Source organism: Temnothorax longispinosus, chromosome 3 (genome assembly GCF_030848805.1).
Source record: "Temnothorax longispinosus isolate EJ_2023e chromosome 3, Tlon_JGU_v1, whole genome shotgun sequence".
NCBI classification, from domain to species: domain Eukaryota; kingdom Metazoa; phylum Arthropoda; class Insecta; order Hymenoptera; family Formicidae; genus Temnothorax; species Temnothorax longispinosus.
The window spans coordinates 12,243,848-12,262,113 of NC_092360.1; the positions used below are offsets into that span (position 1 = coordinate 12,243,848).

An 18,266-nucleotide genomic window follows, 5' to 3' on the forward strand; every position below is an offset into this window, starting at 1 on the left:
CTCCGAATCGGTGCAGGCGACTGTCAAATAATCAAATACGGTTAAATACGGGATCACAATGACAACTCCATTTACTACCTGCACTCGTCGCAACTCGCAACGTCCGCGGAGTGGCGCGGAGTCAATAGATCCCGTGTTACGTTGTTCGTTCTACTTGCACTTTATGCACTCCGGTTTTTCGCGCTTCAGTTTCGATTCAAGAAGCACACGAAACATCAGGAAATGCGAGTAAAACAAGCAGATATAAGATTATTCCGTTCTCGAATTTGTCAATTATCAATATACCGACAATTATCAATTATCGCAGCGCAAACAGATTTCTTTCGAATACATATGTCGCGTTCCCACATCGAGATATATTTCTCGGCAGCTCGGCCCGCTCGGCCAATCAGCGTCGCCGTTAACATGCCCGTCGCGCGCGTGCAACCCACCGTCGCTTTTTTTCAACGCGGCGCATCTAACCGCGCTGACGCGTCTATGCTCCGATGCTCCCGCTGATGGCGAGCAGCGACGGAATACGGAATGTGTTGCTGCAATTGGCAGCGATGGCGATGGGTACGCGGGTGTCGCGGGTCAGTCCGGTCAGTTCCGCCCCTGGCGTCGCGAGTCCTCGCGATCGTCCCGTTCCCGTGCAGCCGCGAGCGGACATTTACGCGTGAGATGTGGTGAGATGTCATGACGCGACGGCGACGACGCATCGACATATCGTCGTGTCTCCACCGTGTCTCCAGAGTGACGATTAGTCCCTGTCCAGTGTCCGCCCGCGGGTTTCCCCCCGCGTTACGCGTACAACGACCGTCCCGCTGGGTCGCGAGAATCGCCGACGAACGCTGGCGATCCCCGCTCGTGAAAGCAAATCGAGAACGGCGATCGCTCACTGGGTCGCTTAAATGGTAAGCTCGCCACAGTCCAGTCCCCCTTTGTTTCCCTCGACGCGCGTCGTGTGGGTCGTGTGTCATTGATATCCGACACGCCAGCAGCGATTGAGCCGATTGAGCGATCACGGCCGACGGGCCGTGCGTAATCGTGGCTCGCGATTATCGCAAATGATACGGATACGCATCGCGATACGCATCGAAAGACGTACGGAGTATCCGGGAGAAATCTAGAGAAATTCGCGCGATCGGTCCCGATACCCCGCGGCCCGCGGTGATTCATTAATTATCGACGCTACACAAATTTCTCAATGGCAGATTGTTTTGTGTGGGTACGTCGTCGCGTGCGAATCCGGATCGTCAAATCGCCAGGAATTTATATGGATTCTCTGAAAAGGCGTAATGACTTACAAGAAATGCAATAACGCTTCGACGACGTATTTCTTTGTGTCGAGATTGCATGATTTTTTTCAATTTACAAATTGCTGTTATGCGAACGAACGTTATGTAAATAATATTACCATGATTCTTTTTTCCTAAATTAATTTCTTTAAATTATGTATTATTTTTCTTATCTGCATAATTGGGTCTGTGTATTTGTGAAATTTTTTTTTTTTTTAGAATGTGTAAACGTAAAGATTTTTTTAGCGAGTAAAATATAATAAAAATAAATTTTTTTATTCAGTAAATTTTAAAATATTACTTCTGTAATATTGAAAAAATATAACTTTTGTTATTGATAATGTCATGATAGATCAAATTTTAAGTAAATTTTAGGGAGAATTTTAATAAAATTTAAAAATATTTATAAATCTCTGATACTTATAAATCTCTGAATATTTTAAAATATCTGAAATATATACATATTTCACCCCGAGAAGAATACTGTCACAACTAAAAAAATTTTGATTTTGTGTTAAGCTCATAAAAAATATGTCTAAATTGTTATCTATGTGCTATAATAGTCTTATATTTCTATATATATGAAATCTGCTACAGGAGACAGAAGTGTCCTTATTCTTTACACCAGTTATGTTGCGGTTTCCAGGGTGAATAGGCTGCATTCCGGTATTTACTATCAAATACTGAAAATTTATAATATACGTATACGTGATGTAAAATATAGAAAAATATAGATTTTTAGTATTGACAATGAATATTGGAATGCAGCTGTATAGTGTCACTAAGCAAATTGACAAGTGAATCACAGCAGACTCTTCAAGAAACAGTACATAAGTTTCGTTATAACAAAATATCACAATTGTAATTGCATTAGAGTTATCTTACAATTTAAAATAATTGAATTGAATTTATTTTTCCTCTTCTGAAAAGTGTGAATTTTTTAGTTGTGACAGTATTCTTCTCGGGGTGCGATTATGTATATATGTAAAACTATGTTTAGAAATTATACACATTATTAATTAAATAGTTGAACAATTAAAAAATAGTTCTAATGTAAAGCTTTTGTAACTTGTAATAATGATACAATCTTCTGTATTATTATACAAGTATCTATGTTATTAATTTTAAAAATTTAAGAAATATTAAGATTCCTGTTAATTTTTATGTGTTTCTTAATAAACCGTTATTTAATACCTTCCTAGGCTTTGCGTATTATGTCAGCGATAGTGCCGAATACACATAATGTGGTAGATCATGCAGCCGAAAAAGAGAAATTATTGGAGGATCTATTAGTGTCCGCAAAAGAATGCCATGTCAGATTTGGTGGACGTGCGGAATTAGCCACAGAATCAGAAGCATGCGTAGCTAAACTCTGCCATATATTCGAATTGATTTTTAGTCATGGATTAAAGACAAATTACATAGAAAAAATCAACTCAGCATTCAGGTAACGTTTATATTATCGCAATGCGGTTTATATGTATTTATCTTCTTTCTGTCTGTATTTCCTGCATAAACATACAAGGTCATAAAACAGAGCACATGCACTATCTACAATGTGACTCAACAAGACGATAAATACATGGATATTTCTCTACCGATAAATTTCCAGCGTAAATGATTTAGGCGTAAATGATCGTACTTTAAATTACGATAAAAGCATTAAAGATTTTTGCTTATATTTGTTTTGTAGGCATGTATCTGATTTGGTATCTGGTGGCAATACAAGACCTGGCAATATAGCCGATATAGCATTCTGGCCATGCATAAAGGATCAACTCACTTGGCATGAACAGGAACGTTTTAGTATATTGAAAAAAGTTCATACGGATTATGGTCGAGGCAGAGCATGGCTGAGAGCTGTCCTAAATGAAAGATCTCTCGAACGGCATTTACATGCTATCATAAATCCTAGCACCCTGTCTCCTTTTTACGAAGAATGGGCCTTTTTACTTGATCAGGAAAAAAGTTCGGTGTTACCTAATGTAGCTGCAGGTATTTATTTTTAAATTATTGCTTTGTATTTGATCCCTATAAAAAAATATTCAATTAATCTTATACGCATCATACTTATTAGGACTTGGTACAATTTTATTTGCTATAAGAACGGACAATGAGGAACTTGATGACCTAAACGGAAAAGGAATAGACAGAAATAGATACGCGCAATCAGAGCCAATTATTTCTACAGTAATACCAGGTATGTATTACTGTACTATACTAAATACAAATGTAGATATTATACTATATTAAATATAGGTACTAAATTGAGAATATTTCTCATATCTGCTAAAAGTTACAAAATTAAATTATATACAACGTTTCAAAATAATATTTATTAATTAAAATAGTCATTACTCGCTTCACTACTTCCCCTGTTTAGAAAGAAATTTCCCGACCTCAGAATTTTTATTTAAGAAACTTAAATTTGTAATTTTTTAATTAAAACAAAACTTGGGTGGAAAACTTAGTTTCTTACACCATAATGAACAAAATGTTAAAGTTATTAGTATTGAGTTTTTATACTTTTACGCTTGAGTTTTTATGATTAATTATCATGCTAATTGTTATTAAACAGAATCTCTTCCATCTGAACAAGAAAAGCGGAAAAAGAAAGTACAAACTCGTATAATTTCTTTTGATGACAATGAGGAAGAAGAACGCAAGGAAACTACAACTTCTATTAGCGCTCCACCAACATGCCCCAGTTCTCCTACAGTAACGCCGACTAAAGATTCCACTTCCCCATGTTTATCAGATTGTCAACCTCAAGTAGATTCCAGTGACAGCACAGCGATCAATACAAAACTTTCGGAGTGGGAACAATGGTAGATATCTTTTATAATAACCGATAATCAATAATAATAGATACAAGGTGATTTTTTCATAAAATGTTTTCTACAGTGAGTCTTTAGAAGAAGAGAAAATATTAACCCCTGTAATGGATACTGGAAATTTAGGCGGCCTTGTACCCATTTCATCACTTGATCAAACATTAGATGATATGTTAGTCACTCTACCAAATTACTTAGACGTAAGTTTACATTTTAATTAATTTTAACAAAAAATTTAACATATTTTCTTATTATTATAAAGGTTTGAAAGTTCAAGACAGATTTTGTCAATATATTGCAAATATTTATGATATTTATCAAAGTTTACATTAAGAACAATATGGTCAAAATATGTGCAAAAGTGTATCTTTTTATTTTATTTTTTATTTCCATTTAGGATTCATCAGAAGTAACAGAACCTGCACTGGAGGCAACCGAACCATTAGTTGGTTTAGATTTCCATATAGATCCAGAGAATCTAGATGTAGATACATTACGCGTAAGGCTTTTAGCTATGACGGAAGTGCTGGAACAAGCTAGGGAAGATGCTATAACAAGCAGATTGCAATTAGCTCGTTTCCAAAGGCAACATCAACATTATCTAGAAAAACATGAATTACAGTTGCAAACATTGAATAGGTAATCAAGACTATTTATTAATTAATGTATAAACAATTATTTTGCAGATATATAGATACATATATAAAGATGATATTATTTTTACGTAGAGAAAGAGAGAGTGATCAATATAAACATTATAATTTGTAGATTTATTTAAATTGAATTATCAATCAAAAGAAAAAATATAACCAGAATTAAGTCATGTGATTCATTCTATATATTTGTTGATAGATACCGATACATCAAGTAGTATAATTTGTATTATTAATAGTAGTTATAGATACATCAAATAGTATAATTGGTATTGACTCGCTTCTAATTACACAGAGAGAATGAACTCTTACGACAGCAATTGCGTAAGTATGTCACTGCTGTTCAGATGTTAAGACGAGATTCCAATTCTACGACGGTGTCTGAAGAAGATCCATCGTTAGACTATCACAATGAGGCGAGACAATATGAAGAGAAGTTAATACAAGTTGCAGATATGCATGCTGAATTAATGGAATTTAATGCCAGATTAACAATGCAGTTGACAAACAGGTGTGCATTAATGCAAAGTGCGAGTAACCTCGTAATAATATTTCTCTATAAATATCAAATTTTATACAGGGATAGATTAGTAAAGATGCTGCAAACAGAATTGGAGTGTCTCCGAGGGCCGTTGAATGAGGACGACTTACCTGCGGAACCACCGTGTCTCATTCACATATGGATTCCATCGGCGTTTCTTACGGGGCAATCATCTGACATCCATCATGTTTATCAAGTACGATCATCTTTCATGTTCGTACTAAAATCTTTTTATCAAGATGATTCTCATTTAATGTGCATATTCATTGTGTTAAACATAGATTTATGTACGCATAAGGGACATAGAGTGGAACATTTACCGGCGATATGCTCAATTTTACGCGCTTTATAGAGAGCTAAAGAAACATGATACTATTGTTACAACTTTCGAATTTCCACCGAAGAAAACGATAGGAAATAAGGTAACCTATGAATATATTAAAGCGTAAATTCGTAGTGTAATCGTAAAAGTATTTCGACGTAACAAGTGATTATTAATGACTTTTAGGATGCAAAATTTGTGGAAGAACGACGGCAAAAGCTGCAGCAATGGTTACGACGAATCGTCGGACGCGTAGCGCAGTGTTCACCTGTATTTGCGTGTAGGCCGACCAGGCAGACGCTCGTGTCTCTGATGCCTTTCTTTGGGTAACTCATTTAGTTTATAAGAATCATTTTTGACAAAATCGGCGCTGTCCAGTAGTGGTACAAATAATTTAACTATTAGACAATACTGCTAAAGACATTTCTTATTTATATAACTATAAAAATATATTCGCTCGCAAATCTAGCGCCAAATATAACTATTTATACTTAGCGCTAAATATAATTATGTACATAACTTTCGCATTTGTTTGAAGAATGATATATATCAGAATTTGTCACTTTTAGCATGTAGTGCAAAGACGGATCATCGAATTCAGATTACCTTAAAAATTTTATCTTCAAAAGATAAAGATTTTTTTCAATATATTTTTACACTTTTGCCAAAATATTATCATTAGTTTTTATTTTCAGTGATAGTCCTAACGCTGAGGAATCGAGGAAAAATAATTCTGCAAGAAATACTTTTTCTTCCTCCCCTCAATATATGGGTTTATAATCATGACAATTTTTATAGACAATTTGTACATAATGAAACAGAAATTTTTATTTAATTGCGTCAGACTAGTATCTTGTTATATACAATATACACTGTTGATAATTAAGCAAATAAGCATTGTTGCGTGTACTTATGTAAATAAGAATATATCTATGCACGTGTGACTATACATATATGATGCCAGCATGTGTACAAGATTAACATGTAGCAAAAATGATTAAAAGCTGGTCTTTTCTATGCAAGTAAGATTTATATTTTTTAATGTTTTACTACCAAAAGAAATTATTATCCCAGTTTGAAATCCTATCGATTTAATTATAAAAGAAAGTCTAAAAATAATAAATTACACTATTTTTATTAACTCCAACGCAATATTAATAGTATTTGTTATTGATCTATGAAACCCAATATATAATTGAATATAGTTAAATGCTGTAAAATAATAATAGTAATAAAATATAAATTATGTTTGCTCAAATATAAATTTAGATGAACGTAACAGTTTAAAAGCGATTAAAAAATACAAATGTATACCAGTTGGCTGAATGAAACATGATATTGTTCAGATATATATCATAATCTTTTTTTTTTAATAAGAATGAAGAGAAAACAACTAATAAATAATATATGAACTTATTCGTGTGATTGAAACATATTAAATAAATCATTACTTACGATAACAAAGTGTAATGCGTATGAAATTACAAGATATCTATCTCGTTTTCTAAAAAGTTTATTTACGTAAGGCGTCTTAATAGTAATATAAAAAGGTACATTTTTCCATTTATCCTTTATGACAAAAATAAAGGTGCATATTGTTATCGGAATAAGTACGTATAATATTATGCCGGTAAATCAGAGTACAACTAATCGCGCATGTAAAAACCATGAATTTTTTTGATAACTTACATAAGATTCTCACTATGGAGAGGTAAGATAATATTAAGAGGACTCATGAGATCAAGGATATCGATAAGTGTATCTCGAAATAAATCTGCGCAAAACGCAAGTAGCACTTTCGGCTCATTTAAACAACAATTCATTTTTTTTACAATATATTTGTACTAGGCAACACTTTGGCTGTGCTCACCTTTCCATATTGAGAGAAGTTCTTTCTTCCTTAATGGCATGGTACGCTCCAAGTTACAAATATACTTATTATTATTAACGTTTCTCTTTTTTTCCTATGATCGACGAATAAAGATCAGTAATAATTATATCATTTTGTGAAGCCATCATGCAACATGTCGATGTGTTTATCTCAATGGCCGAACGAAATATCATGAGCTTAAATTACATTACATCACAATCGCAGTATTATAATAATCATATTCATCGTAAGCATCGTTATTAAACCATCCATGTTATTTTCTCAAACAACCAGTAAGAATAACAGAATTAGACCAATTTCATGTTCAAATTAATCGTGTAACATGTCAAAATACTCAATATAGATATTAAAAAGCACGAAATTTTATCTAATATTTTCTCAATACTAACTTTGTTTTATATATTTTTATACAATTCCTGAATACATATTTGTGATAATTGATCGCGCGTGCGAGAATATATTGAAATATTGTTAAAATACTACGAAAAGAGACATTTAATAAAGTAATCGCACTAATCGTATATTAGATCGAATGAAAGTGTCGTAATATTGAAATTTTTTTGCAAGACTACTAAGCCAATAAATCGTGACGAATAAGAATATACAGGTTGTTCCAGAATAATATATGTAGATCATAGTTTCTTGTTGAAAATTGAAATAAATTTTCTTCTTTATGAAAATGTGAAGTAAAATTATCACTTAACATCAATTTTTGTATCTCGAAAATAATCCTGGAACATCTTGTAAGCGAAAAGAACGAGTTACTAAGTGATAAGTAATTATTGCAAAAATATGAGCACGAAATTATTTTTGTATATGTACACATTAATATATATACATTGATCAACGTGCTGTTGTTGCTTCATCAAAACATTAAACTTTTATTTAATTTTGTGAAAATATGCATCGCTATGTTCTGTATCAGAAATGGTTAGTACAAGAAGCGTTAACTTATTATTAGTTATTATTTACATGCTCTATTTCTCTTCTCTGACTAATTTTGATTTAGCCCTAGGACCAGCTAGAAACTAAACAAATTCCAACCGTTCAATCTACAAAGATAAAATAGAAAGCAATAGTATCATATAAGTAGCACTGTAAGATACTCTTCTAGAATATTGAGAACGTCACAACTAATTATAAGACATACGATTGTTTGTTATTTTAGAAATTCAAATATATCCGTATTTATAAGGCCAAGTTGGCGAACCTTTACAGATCATGTAACAAACTATAGAATTTTTAATTTTGTAAATATTAATTGGTTAATAACCGTTATGAATATTTTATATGTATAAACCATGACATGTGTTAAAAAATGAAATAAAGTGCTTATTTACGTAAGCTTTGTTATTTTTAATTGAATAAAAAATGTCAAAGTTTGATTATTTTAGCAAATATATATGCACCATTCGAATAGCACAAATACATTGCTCGGTACATCGAAATATTTTAGAAGACATTTGCGCACCCAAGCAATACTGAATTCTAGAAAGTAGGTCGACAGTAACCTTCTAATAGAATTAAAAAAAAACAATAAATAATGTTTTACATATTTATTATAAAACAGTGAATAAAAATTGCATTTAATTTCAGCAGGTATATAAAATTTTTTTAAAAATATTTTATACAACATACATGTTTTATGTACTGAAAAGTTTATATAATTCTGAGCATCTTACAAATTACAATATACGGTCAACAATAATTTTCGTTTTTTGTGCAAGATACTGCAACAACACATCTAGACTGTCCTAGGGTTAAATGAATTTTTAATTGACATAATCATTTTGCCGTTTCTGAAGCCTGCTCAGATTTAGATATGTAGAGAGAATGTACCGAACAATAGTGACGTAAAGAGATTATTTAATAAATTACACAAGTATATTTATACTCGTGCATAAGTAATCGGTATGATTTGAGCCTAATTTAACTTTAGATTCTTTTTTTTTTAGGTATATCCGAATAACAGGTAATATTCTCAGTTCCAGCAGTCTTCATACGCGTTACTCTGCTTACGGAATTGACAACAAAAGTTAACAATAATGATAACACATTATGCAAGTACACGAAGGTTAAAGAGTGGAGTCTTTTGACAAAGTGCGGTGAAAATAACGAGGCTAGCGTTTGCTGAAATCACTTCTTTTTCATCTACTGCTCATTATTAAAAGTACGAAAACCTGTTCTTTCATTTTATTCATTAACGTTAATCATACATTGTCGTCGTGTTACGTCGGAATCATTCTCCATTCGAAGCACAAACAGACTGAAGTAGTTGAGTACGTTTTCTTTCTCTTCAAAAGCTGCTTCACACTCAGATAATACGACAAAGTGGTGGTACGAGTTGTTAGATCTGTAGCAAAATAAATAAAAACGAAGTTCTCTTAAACTAGTAAATACTACAGTATCTTTGTATTGTATACACTTTAACTAGCCAGTGCATTTTTTTTGTGTGTATCCTGACTCTCTGATTAACCTTCCTGTCTATGTAGCACACCTTACCACGCATTCTAAGGCATGAACTTCCTAGTGAGCTGGATAAGAGAGAGCATAGACCAGTGTGCCAGGTACTTATGTGTTAACATTCTTTTTTTTTCTTCACTGTTGTAGCTAGATATACATTACATTATTAGAAAGTATATTACTATCGTATTTAAAAAACCGTTCCTTCTGCTCTTGACTTTACACTCTATCAAGATTCTTATTTTTCACAGACAGTAACTAAAAAACCGTTTGCAAAAACTCTTTTCGTATTAGAAAGCAAAAAATAAACTTGAACTTCTTGAGTGGCTATGTCTGCGTATACTAAAGAATAATTTAACCCATCTCACGAATAACTTTCAACTTCTTTTTCTCACGTTCGTACCTTACATAACAATCTTTTTTTTTTTTTTTAATTTTTGTTAATAAATGCTTTCGATAAAAATTTAAACAACTTTTCTACCTGAATTGCTAATTGTTTAATCTAATGTAACATAAAGATTGATAATCGTACTGCGTTTGAGCAAATATTTTACGCGCTGAAATTGATTTTGCTTTGTTAGTCGATTTCTTTCCAAAGTTATTCGTGTGAATGGCTTAATCAGGATTCTGATATTACAACACACGCATACTTTTGCTTGTATAGGACGCAGATCATATGTTTTCAGCATAATTCTCCACGTCTATACAAATACACGCACACCCTTCTTCCGTGCCAGATTAGGGAGCCGTTTTTACTCACATCTGATACCATCTGGCGAAAGCATATGTCGTCAATCAATATTTAAGTATTATCACTCTCATTGTTTTTGTTCTGTTTCTGTTCACATATCCATGTCTCGTTAGACTCATTCAATCATACATTCATCAACCTGCCATTGTATGTTGTATTGGTTGTACATATTCAGATTGCAATTTAATATAAGACAAACCAAAAACATTGTAATTCTACGGTATTGTCGCAAGACAGAATATAAAAATGAGACATTATTAATTCCGAATAAAGTATGAAATACTTCAAAATATCGAATTCACTTTCGATCTCAAAATTTATAGGTTTACTTAATTCCGTTTATCAAAAATAAATCCATTAAAATGTGTTTCTATATGTGTAGCTCCAAACAAATTTTCACGACAATCGATCGCCCGTGTCTATCTCACATCAAAAACAACGTTCTAGGAAAGCCACTTCTGTAAAACAGACACGCGCACACACGCACGCATACATACACACAGAAGGATACATCATTTTTTAGTTCCTTGTACAATAATAGTTTGAGAATATTTTTAGCATACAAGTAATAATACAAAACGATACAAAATCCTAACAAGTGATTCATCTCTGTCACTATGTAATTGAGTTACTTCAAGCAATGAAGATCTAATAAAACATTATAGAGACAAGTAGCAATGTATATATACATATGAGTACATATGCATATATATATTGTGAACACGTGCTCTCTTCTTTGTATCCGTAGAATTTTGTCCATTTTAACAATGAAATTTAATACCTTTTCCTCATTTTGAATATTTATCCGTGTATACAAAACTAAAGTCGTTTAGCACATTTTAGCACTAAATTTAGAATACGCAATTTCATTAGTCTTTTTTTCCCTGTAGAACACAATGTTCATTCCTAAACCTTTTGTCGTTTCTTTTCTTTTTGTTTTCTCCTTTTAGTTATCACAAATTATTGTTCCTCGTATTTATTATTGTTTCGATCATTATAACGGAGCTCAAATGTCTTCCAATACTTCTTTTTTTTTTATCGGTGCAATTGCAACTTCTTTTTAATTACACAATTCACGATGCCCGCACAATGTCCGCACGGGACGCACTGGGAACAGGCTGCTCTTTTTCTTTTGTTCGGTAACTTTTCTTTTTCGTTATATGCCTTTATCTCGAAGTAAATCACTTTCTACCCACAAGGTCGTTAAAAAAAAATATATATATGTATATATACTAATCGAGCTTATAAGTGTAACACCGCAAGGTAAAGAGTGGGACTATGGATTTGGAGGAGGTGTGGTCGGTGTTGTATGCGCGGAGGGTGATGCACTGGCGACCATTGTCGGACTGGCCGGCTGTTGCAATGGCAGGAACGCTGATCCCAAGCTGGGTTTCAACTGGAATGCTGGAACGCACGGCTTTGGGCAATAGTCTAGTTTGCTCAAATCTATCATGGGCCGCCTATACGCATAGAAATATGAAAAAAAAGTTATCATTTAAACCGTAAAAAATGATACCCTAGGGGAGAATGATGATCTCCGTTACCTCGCATCTTCCACAAATTTGAGGTTGACTTTCTCACAGCCATCGGGCGGTTCCCTCGCGAGGAACCTGTTAATGTGAGGAGAAGTGCCGAGACGTCCTTCTCTATCTTGTTCAGGTGTTGAACCACGGCTTCCACCTACAAATCGAAGAAGAATGTTGAAGTCATGTAGAAAACGTAACTCGTGGAGCATGTTGTTCTTTATGTCAATCGAAAATATGTAACAAGAATTCATGCCACTCACTATTTTCAACAATGGTTGCTTGCTCAGTGTACGTATATAAAGAATAGGTATAGATTTATGCAAAACAGGCGTCTTTGTACGTTTATTTTGTAATAAAAATTACCAAATAAATGCGTAAAGAGAGAGAAATTATTTCTTTATATATACTGCATTTAATAATATTAAAAATATAGAAAGAAATCTTGTATACATATAATATTAAACATTAATATTTTTGCTTTCTTATGATGTTAAACAAAATAAAATAAATATTAATATCTATTCTGAAATATATTGAATTAAATCGCAATTATCGTGCACTTGTAATATTATTGTTCGAATCTTTATGTGTGTACAGTGCATAATATGTAATATATTGACAACAATATTTCCTACAAAAGGAATACCTCACTCTAAAGAATAAAATGTATGTATGTACAATGAGTGTACAAAACATTCATAGATAGTAGCAAATCATGCAACTAATTTAGGTATATGTACATGATTTTGTTTAAGAATATCTGGTTTACCTATTGTGTATTATATAACATCTAATGATATGCATGTTATTGATGGTTAAAAAAATTGATAAGAGTTTGAATAGAAATTCGATCGTAATCGAAATAATATGATTATAAAAATCGTGACTACAAATTTGTCTGCAAACACAATTCGATATTCTTTTACATTTTTACAAGATCAAGTTTTAAAAGTTTACAATTAAGTTTTATAGATTTGAGTTTTATATATATCTTGATGGTAATCTTTTAGAAATCGATAATAATACCATGCATATGAAACAGATATCTTAATGGATTTTAGTAAAAATATAACTGTACTCAGTTATGCATATATATATATACACACACATACGTGTAAAACATGTATATATATTTATACATATATATATCGATACGTATAAGTCATTCAATGTGTAATATCAATCAATCAAATATCAATCAAATCGAGGGATTAAAAACACAAACAAATTTGTTAAATGAGATCTGTGAAAACGAAAAATCAAATCTTTCCGCAAATATGCTCCAACCTTGTAAGAGATCGCTAGGCGGACGGGACGCATCCATAACACCAGGAATCAGCGGAGAGTCAGAATTCCTAGATGGAGGGCCTGTCTCAACAGGCACACACCTTCAGTTAGTGTGTTATTTATATTGTTGCATTTAGCCAGAAAGAATATATGTATGTATATATACAAGCTGGCTATAATGGCTTGATTGATGATAACCGGAAGGGTATCATCATACACAAAAAGAAGTTAAAAAATAGAATAAAATTTTTTACATGAACTTAATTTTTTTTTACAAATTTTCGTATTTAGAAATTTTATTCTATATGTTCCACTTATCGTTTTTTTTATGTAGAATCATTACTTTTCCAATTATCATTAAGAGATTCACTCTACATATAGAGTAAATGTAATCGTAAAATAGCTCGATTTTCTTGGCTATTGCTCAGCTATCTTTTGAAGAGCTCATACTAGAGCGTATACTATTATGAAAATCTTTTGCATATTTATAACAATCATAATTATCGTTATATCATCATCATCATTATATACAATCACCATGTATACCTGAAAATCAATTAAGCACAAACACGTCATTGCATAATTTACCTGAAGAATAAGAACTGGAGGGAAGGTCGGTAGCCGGTGTTTGTGTGTTAACACTCCGAGTGGCCCGCAATAAGTCTGCTAGAGGGGCGCGATGTCCTTCGGGTGTAATTTGCTCGCGATATCGTGCATACTAAAGAAAAAAAATTTCAAACTTATCATCAAAAGCAATATAAAGCAAAAGCTAAAAAAGAACACACAAGCAAAAACTCCATTTTACGAAACATGTAATTTGAAACTTTTATTTTATCTTACAGAATACTTTCCAGAATAATTATTGTAATTAACAATATTGTAAATTTACATTTTCAGTACCTAGATATAAGTACAAGTATTCGAGATAAAAGGCACCACACAGATATAAATACTCGTTGCGAAAATAATGAAAAGATGAAATATAATTTTAAGTGCATATTTCTTTAAACAAGATTTCTGCCTTTTTTCAAATAAGATACATAAATAGTAAATTAATATTTATTCTATCTTATTTAAATTTTATCGAATTCTATTAATATATACTAGAAATTTTGTACATTACCTTGTCTTCTACTGGATGGTCTGCATCGCTGTTGTTGGCTGTATTTTTGAGCACGAGTCCTTCAATTTCTTGATTGAGTCCTTCGATAGACGAACGCATTGGAGGCCTTATTGGTTTCACTGGGATATTCATGGGACTTGCTTTTGTACTCAAGCTAAATTGATTGTCTGCAAAGATAACGAATATTAAACACATATTTAATTGATCTTGCAAATAGAACGAAGAGCTTTCGAAAAGTTACTCACGCATGGATGTCTGTGAAGCAATACTGGGCAAAAGTACTGAGTGATCTCCGGGAAGTGCGGGTGGTGGGCCACCTGGCATTATTAGTCCGAATGCCGCTGTCCGTTCTCTACTGCTAGTACCTTCCTTATTTGTACGTTGTAATCTACGATAAAAATGTAATAAAACAAATTTAGATTTTCCAATAAACGTATATAGAAAAAAAGGAAAACACAGTCAACGATATAAACACACATACCGATGCCTGAAGTAATTTTTCTCCAATTTCTCATCGGTGACAGTTTGTTCCGTAGGATGACGTGTATGCATCTTTCTTGGCTCATTGGGACATTCTTCCGTCTATAATAAAGATAAGAGATACATGTGAATCAAACTAAACGAATGCCAAACAAGCGTTATGTGATGCAAACGTAACATTGCTTAAGTTTTTGTGTAAACATTTTTGCAAGAAACAAGATATACGCATACGCACCTGAGTAGATTTGTCTACCAAAAGACTGGAATGCATATAATAGGAGTCACGTGGCCATTGTCCTTTCAAATAGATGGTATCTAGAGATGCTGTCCGTCGAATGCTCTGGCTTCCACTTAAGCTATCGCTACAGCGGCCGCTCAATGTTTTTGATTTGGCTGTAAAATATAATAATATTCAATTAAGCGAGAAAACGATGACGTAAAAATATTTCAATCTGAAATTAACAAATTACAAGATTAAAGTGCAAAAATATATACGCGCACCAGACCGAACTATAAGCATTGTTTTCGGTTACTGGAACTAAAAATTATGTTTGTGAAATAAAGTAATAAGAAAACATATAGATATAAAAATAACAAATACATAGTGTAACCGAACTAAAAATGTCTCTTCGGTTACTGTAGTTGTGATGCGATGCATATGCAGCATTATATAGGAATAAAAATATAGATAATTACTTATCTCAAAAGTAAATTTTATTCCTCAAAACAGAAAAGTGTGTATAATTGAGAGTAACCGGAGCAAAATACATTTATGGATTGTAGAAAGGAAGTTATAAACAATATAAACATGTTATGATATAGTTAATAGAAATTAACCATCAGATACTTACCAGACAACAAATAAACAAATTTGGAATAGGCAATTCAATTGTACAAAAAAAAAGAACATTTTCTTCATTATGTGTTATATCAAAAAAAGAAAATTTTTTTCGTTATGTAAACTTGGTTGAATAATAATAAAGAAACATAGAAAACTTCTAACGCTAAAAGACGGTGAACAGCTTACAAGTCCCTCTCTTCTTTTTCCCATTCTGTATTGCAAATAACGAAAAGAAGAGAACCTTGTGTCAAATTGTAAACAATTTGAAGACTCAGGAAGTACTTTGATCAGACAGACCATCTCTCATTTGCGATAAACTCTTCGTAGCTTACGTACCTTGAACCGAGTAGTAACGCAAGACGTCCTATGAAAAAGATGCTTCAACAAATATTAATTTTGCACAGAGCACTCGAATGATTTGCGTACCTCTTAACTGGACCAGAATCCCCAAGGATTACGTGCCTTTCGAAGAACGAGTGACGGTACCGGCAGTTCCTTCGAGCCCCGGAGTCATCGTCACCCAGGATCAGATATTCCGCGACGACGACTCCGGTGCCTCGAGGGGGTCACGCGCGCGAATACGTACTACGTACTCCTCGATCAAAACTCCACGAGCACAAAGAACGAGCCCGTGGCTCGAAGGGGGGAGGAGCGGGAGCGAGAGCGAGAAAGAGAAAGAGAGAGAGCAAGAGAGAGGAGAGAGAGAGAGAGATGGGGGAGGGGGGGATCGACCGTACCTTTGTAGGACAGGGATCCGGGGCTCCGCTGTCCCGAGGAAGACGACGTCTCCGGCGAGATGCGCGCCCGCCAGACCGCGTTCGTCGGCGAGACGGTGGGGCTGTTGCTGTTGCTCTTGCGGAGGCTGCTGCTCTGCCGGCCCTGCCTCATCAGCGAGCTCACGGGCAGGGTGGCGCGCATCGGGCCCTGCTTCGAGCATGGCGAGGACTTTCGCATACGCTGCGAGCTCGACATCTTCCTCTCACTTTCGCGGTGCGGCGGCGGCTACGGCGACGGCGACGGCGACGGCGACGGCGATTCACGAGGTCCGCGCGCGCGAACCGAAGCGGACGCGCACCTGGCGGCAGCGGCGGCTTCCTTCCGAGCTGGCGGCCGCTCTCTTTCACGCTCTTTTTCTCTCAGGGCGCGGGAGCTCGCTGACGAGTCGCGCGCGCAACCGACTACGAACTACGGGCTACGGGCTGCTTCAGGGACGCCTGGCGTCCCGACGTGGAGGCACCTGCGCCGAGCGCTCTTTCACCGGGGAGGGTGAATTTTCCACGCGCGACGGCCGGAGGCCGGAGAGTACTCTCGAGCGACGGCAACGACGGGTCGGCGGCTGCGACAGCGACGACGGCAGCGGCGACGGCGACGGCGACGACGACGGCGGCGCGACGACAATGCCCTACGCGTCTTGTAGTCTTGTCATTTGCAATGTTCTGCTGCTGGCTCGGCACGCGCGTCACGTGACCGCCCGTACTCGCTGGCCATTGGTGGCGGCGGCGCCCGCGGAGCGTTGTACTACGCGAGGACGTGAGGCACACCGCGTTCCATTCACTACCACCGTAGCAGCCCCAGCACCGTGCCGACTTGGCGAGTGCGGTAGCTAGCGTCCTATCGCCGTCTCGCTCTCTCGCGCGCCAATGCTCCCCCTCCCCAGTTCCCGTCTCTGTCGCGCGCTCAGGGACGACGACTCCTACGCGCAAAGCCGGGCACCTTGCGGCCGCGTGATAGTCGAGGCCCAGTCTTTCCACGACGCGGCTCACGCGGTGTGGCGGCATGACTCCGATTAACATAATCGGTCATTAATTCGCCTGATTTTTGTTAATCTTACAGCAAATTTTCACGATTCGCTAATCTCTCCTTCAATCAAGTGTATCGAACAAAAAAAGAAAAAAAAATATTAATAACTCTATCCATGCGAACGAAATACAACAGTATTATCTTGATTAGTTAATCGCCGATTAAATAACTCGGAGTCATTGGTCGGAGTTATTTTTAGGAATATTTGAAAGGAAGGGATTTTTAATTCAAAATACGTACTACGTACGCAATATCAAATACGATTCTTTCGAATTTAATTCAAATAATATTGAATTGTGAAATAATAAATAATCACATTTGAATATTATTCTTTTAAACGAATATACCGTGTACTTAAAGAATCGAATATAACAGGAAAAAAATAAATTTGTAATTCAAAATGCGCAATATTAAATACGATTCGATGTCATTTGTTGTATTAAATTCTTTCGAATAATAAATAATCGTGTTTGAATA

The 18,266-nt window shown here is 35.0% G+C and overlaps 2 protein-coding genes across 3 annotated transcripts; one reads left to right on the forward strand and one right to left on the reverse strand.

The window, feature by feature from the left end:
- Nucleotides 1-543: 543 nt before the first annotated feature.
- LOC139810355 (sorting nexin-29) lies at nt 544-8,862 on the forward strand. Its single transcript, XM_071773823.1, has 12 exons — nt 544-893; nt 2,480-2,724; nt 2,971-3,272; nt 3,355-3,477; nt 3,856-4,105; nt 4,182-4,311; nt 4,509-4,750; nt 5,060-5,275; nt 5,345-5,501; nt 5,587-5,727; nt 5,814-5,953; nt 6,323-8,862. Exons 1-12 carry the CDS (start codon nt 891-893, stop codon nt 6,405-6,407), a joined length of 2,034 nt encoding a protein of 677 aa, XP_071629924.1. The 5' UTR covers nt 544-890; the 3' UTR covers nt 6,408-8,862.
- Nucleotides 7,125-17,560, reverse strand: LOC139810359 (glucocorticoid-induced transcript 1 protein). 2 transcript variants are annotated; one of them, XM_071773831.1, is made up of 9 exons: nt 16,727-17,559; nt 15,384-15,541; nt 15,150-15,250; nt 14,914-15,056; nt 14,669-14,835; nt 14,134-14,263; nt 13,546-13,626; nt 12,277-12,412; nt 7,125-12,192 (listed from the first exon to the last, which is right to left on the reverse strand). In XM_071773831.1, the coding sequence occupies exons 1-9, from the start codon at nt 16,959-16,961 to the stop codon at nt 12,009-12,011; spliced, it is 1,335 nt and encodes a 444-aa protein (XP_071629932.1). In that variant the 5' UTR covers nt 16,962-17,559; the 3' UTR covers nt 7,125-12,008. The 2 variants fall into 2 exon arrangements, with proteins under 2 accessions (XP_071629932.1, XP_071629933.1); XM_071773832.1 differs by lacking the exon at nt 13,546-13,626 and having other exon boundaries at nt 16,727-17,560.
- Between the last annotated feature and the right edge of the window lie 706 nt (nt 17,561-18,266).

What these genes read in the sequence shown, in the direction of transcription:
- LOC139810355 (XM_071773823.1), top strand. An exon ending in CTCTACCAAATTACTTAGAC is followed by an intron (nt 4,312 to 4,508) that starts GTAAGTTTACAT and finishes ATTTCCATTTAG; the next exon opens with GATTCATCAGAAGTAACAGA. An exon ending in ACATCCATCATGTTTATCAA is followed by an intron (nt 5,502 to 5,586) that starts GTACGATCATCT and finishes TGTTAAACATAG; the next exon opens with ATTTATGTACGCATAAGGGA.
- LOC139810359 (XM_071773831.1), bottom strand. Translation starts at nt 16,961, where the DNA reads ATGTCGAGCTCGCAGCGTATGCGAAAGTCCTCGCCATGCTCGAAGCAG. An exon ending in CGGATCCCTGTCCTACAAAG is followed by an intron (nt 15,542 to 16,726) that starts GTACGGTCGATC and finishes TATATTTTACAG; the next exon opens with CCAAATCAAAAACATTGAGC. An exon ending in AAAAATTACTTCAGGCATCG is followed by an intron (nt 15,057 to 15,149) that starts GTATGTGTGTTT and finishes TTTTTATCGTAG; the next exon opens with ATTACAACGTACAAATAAGG.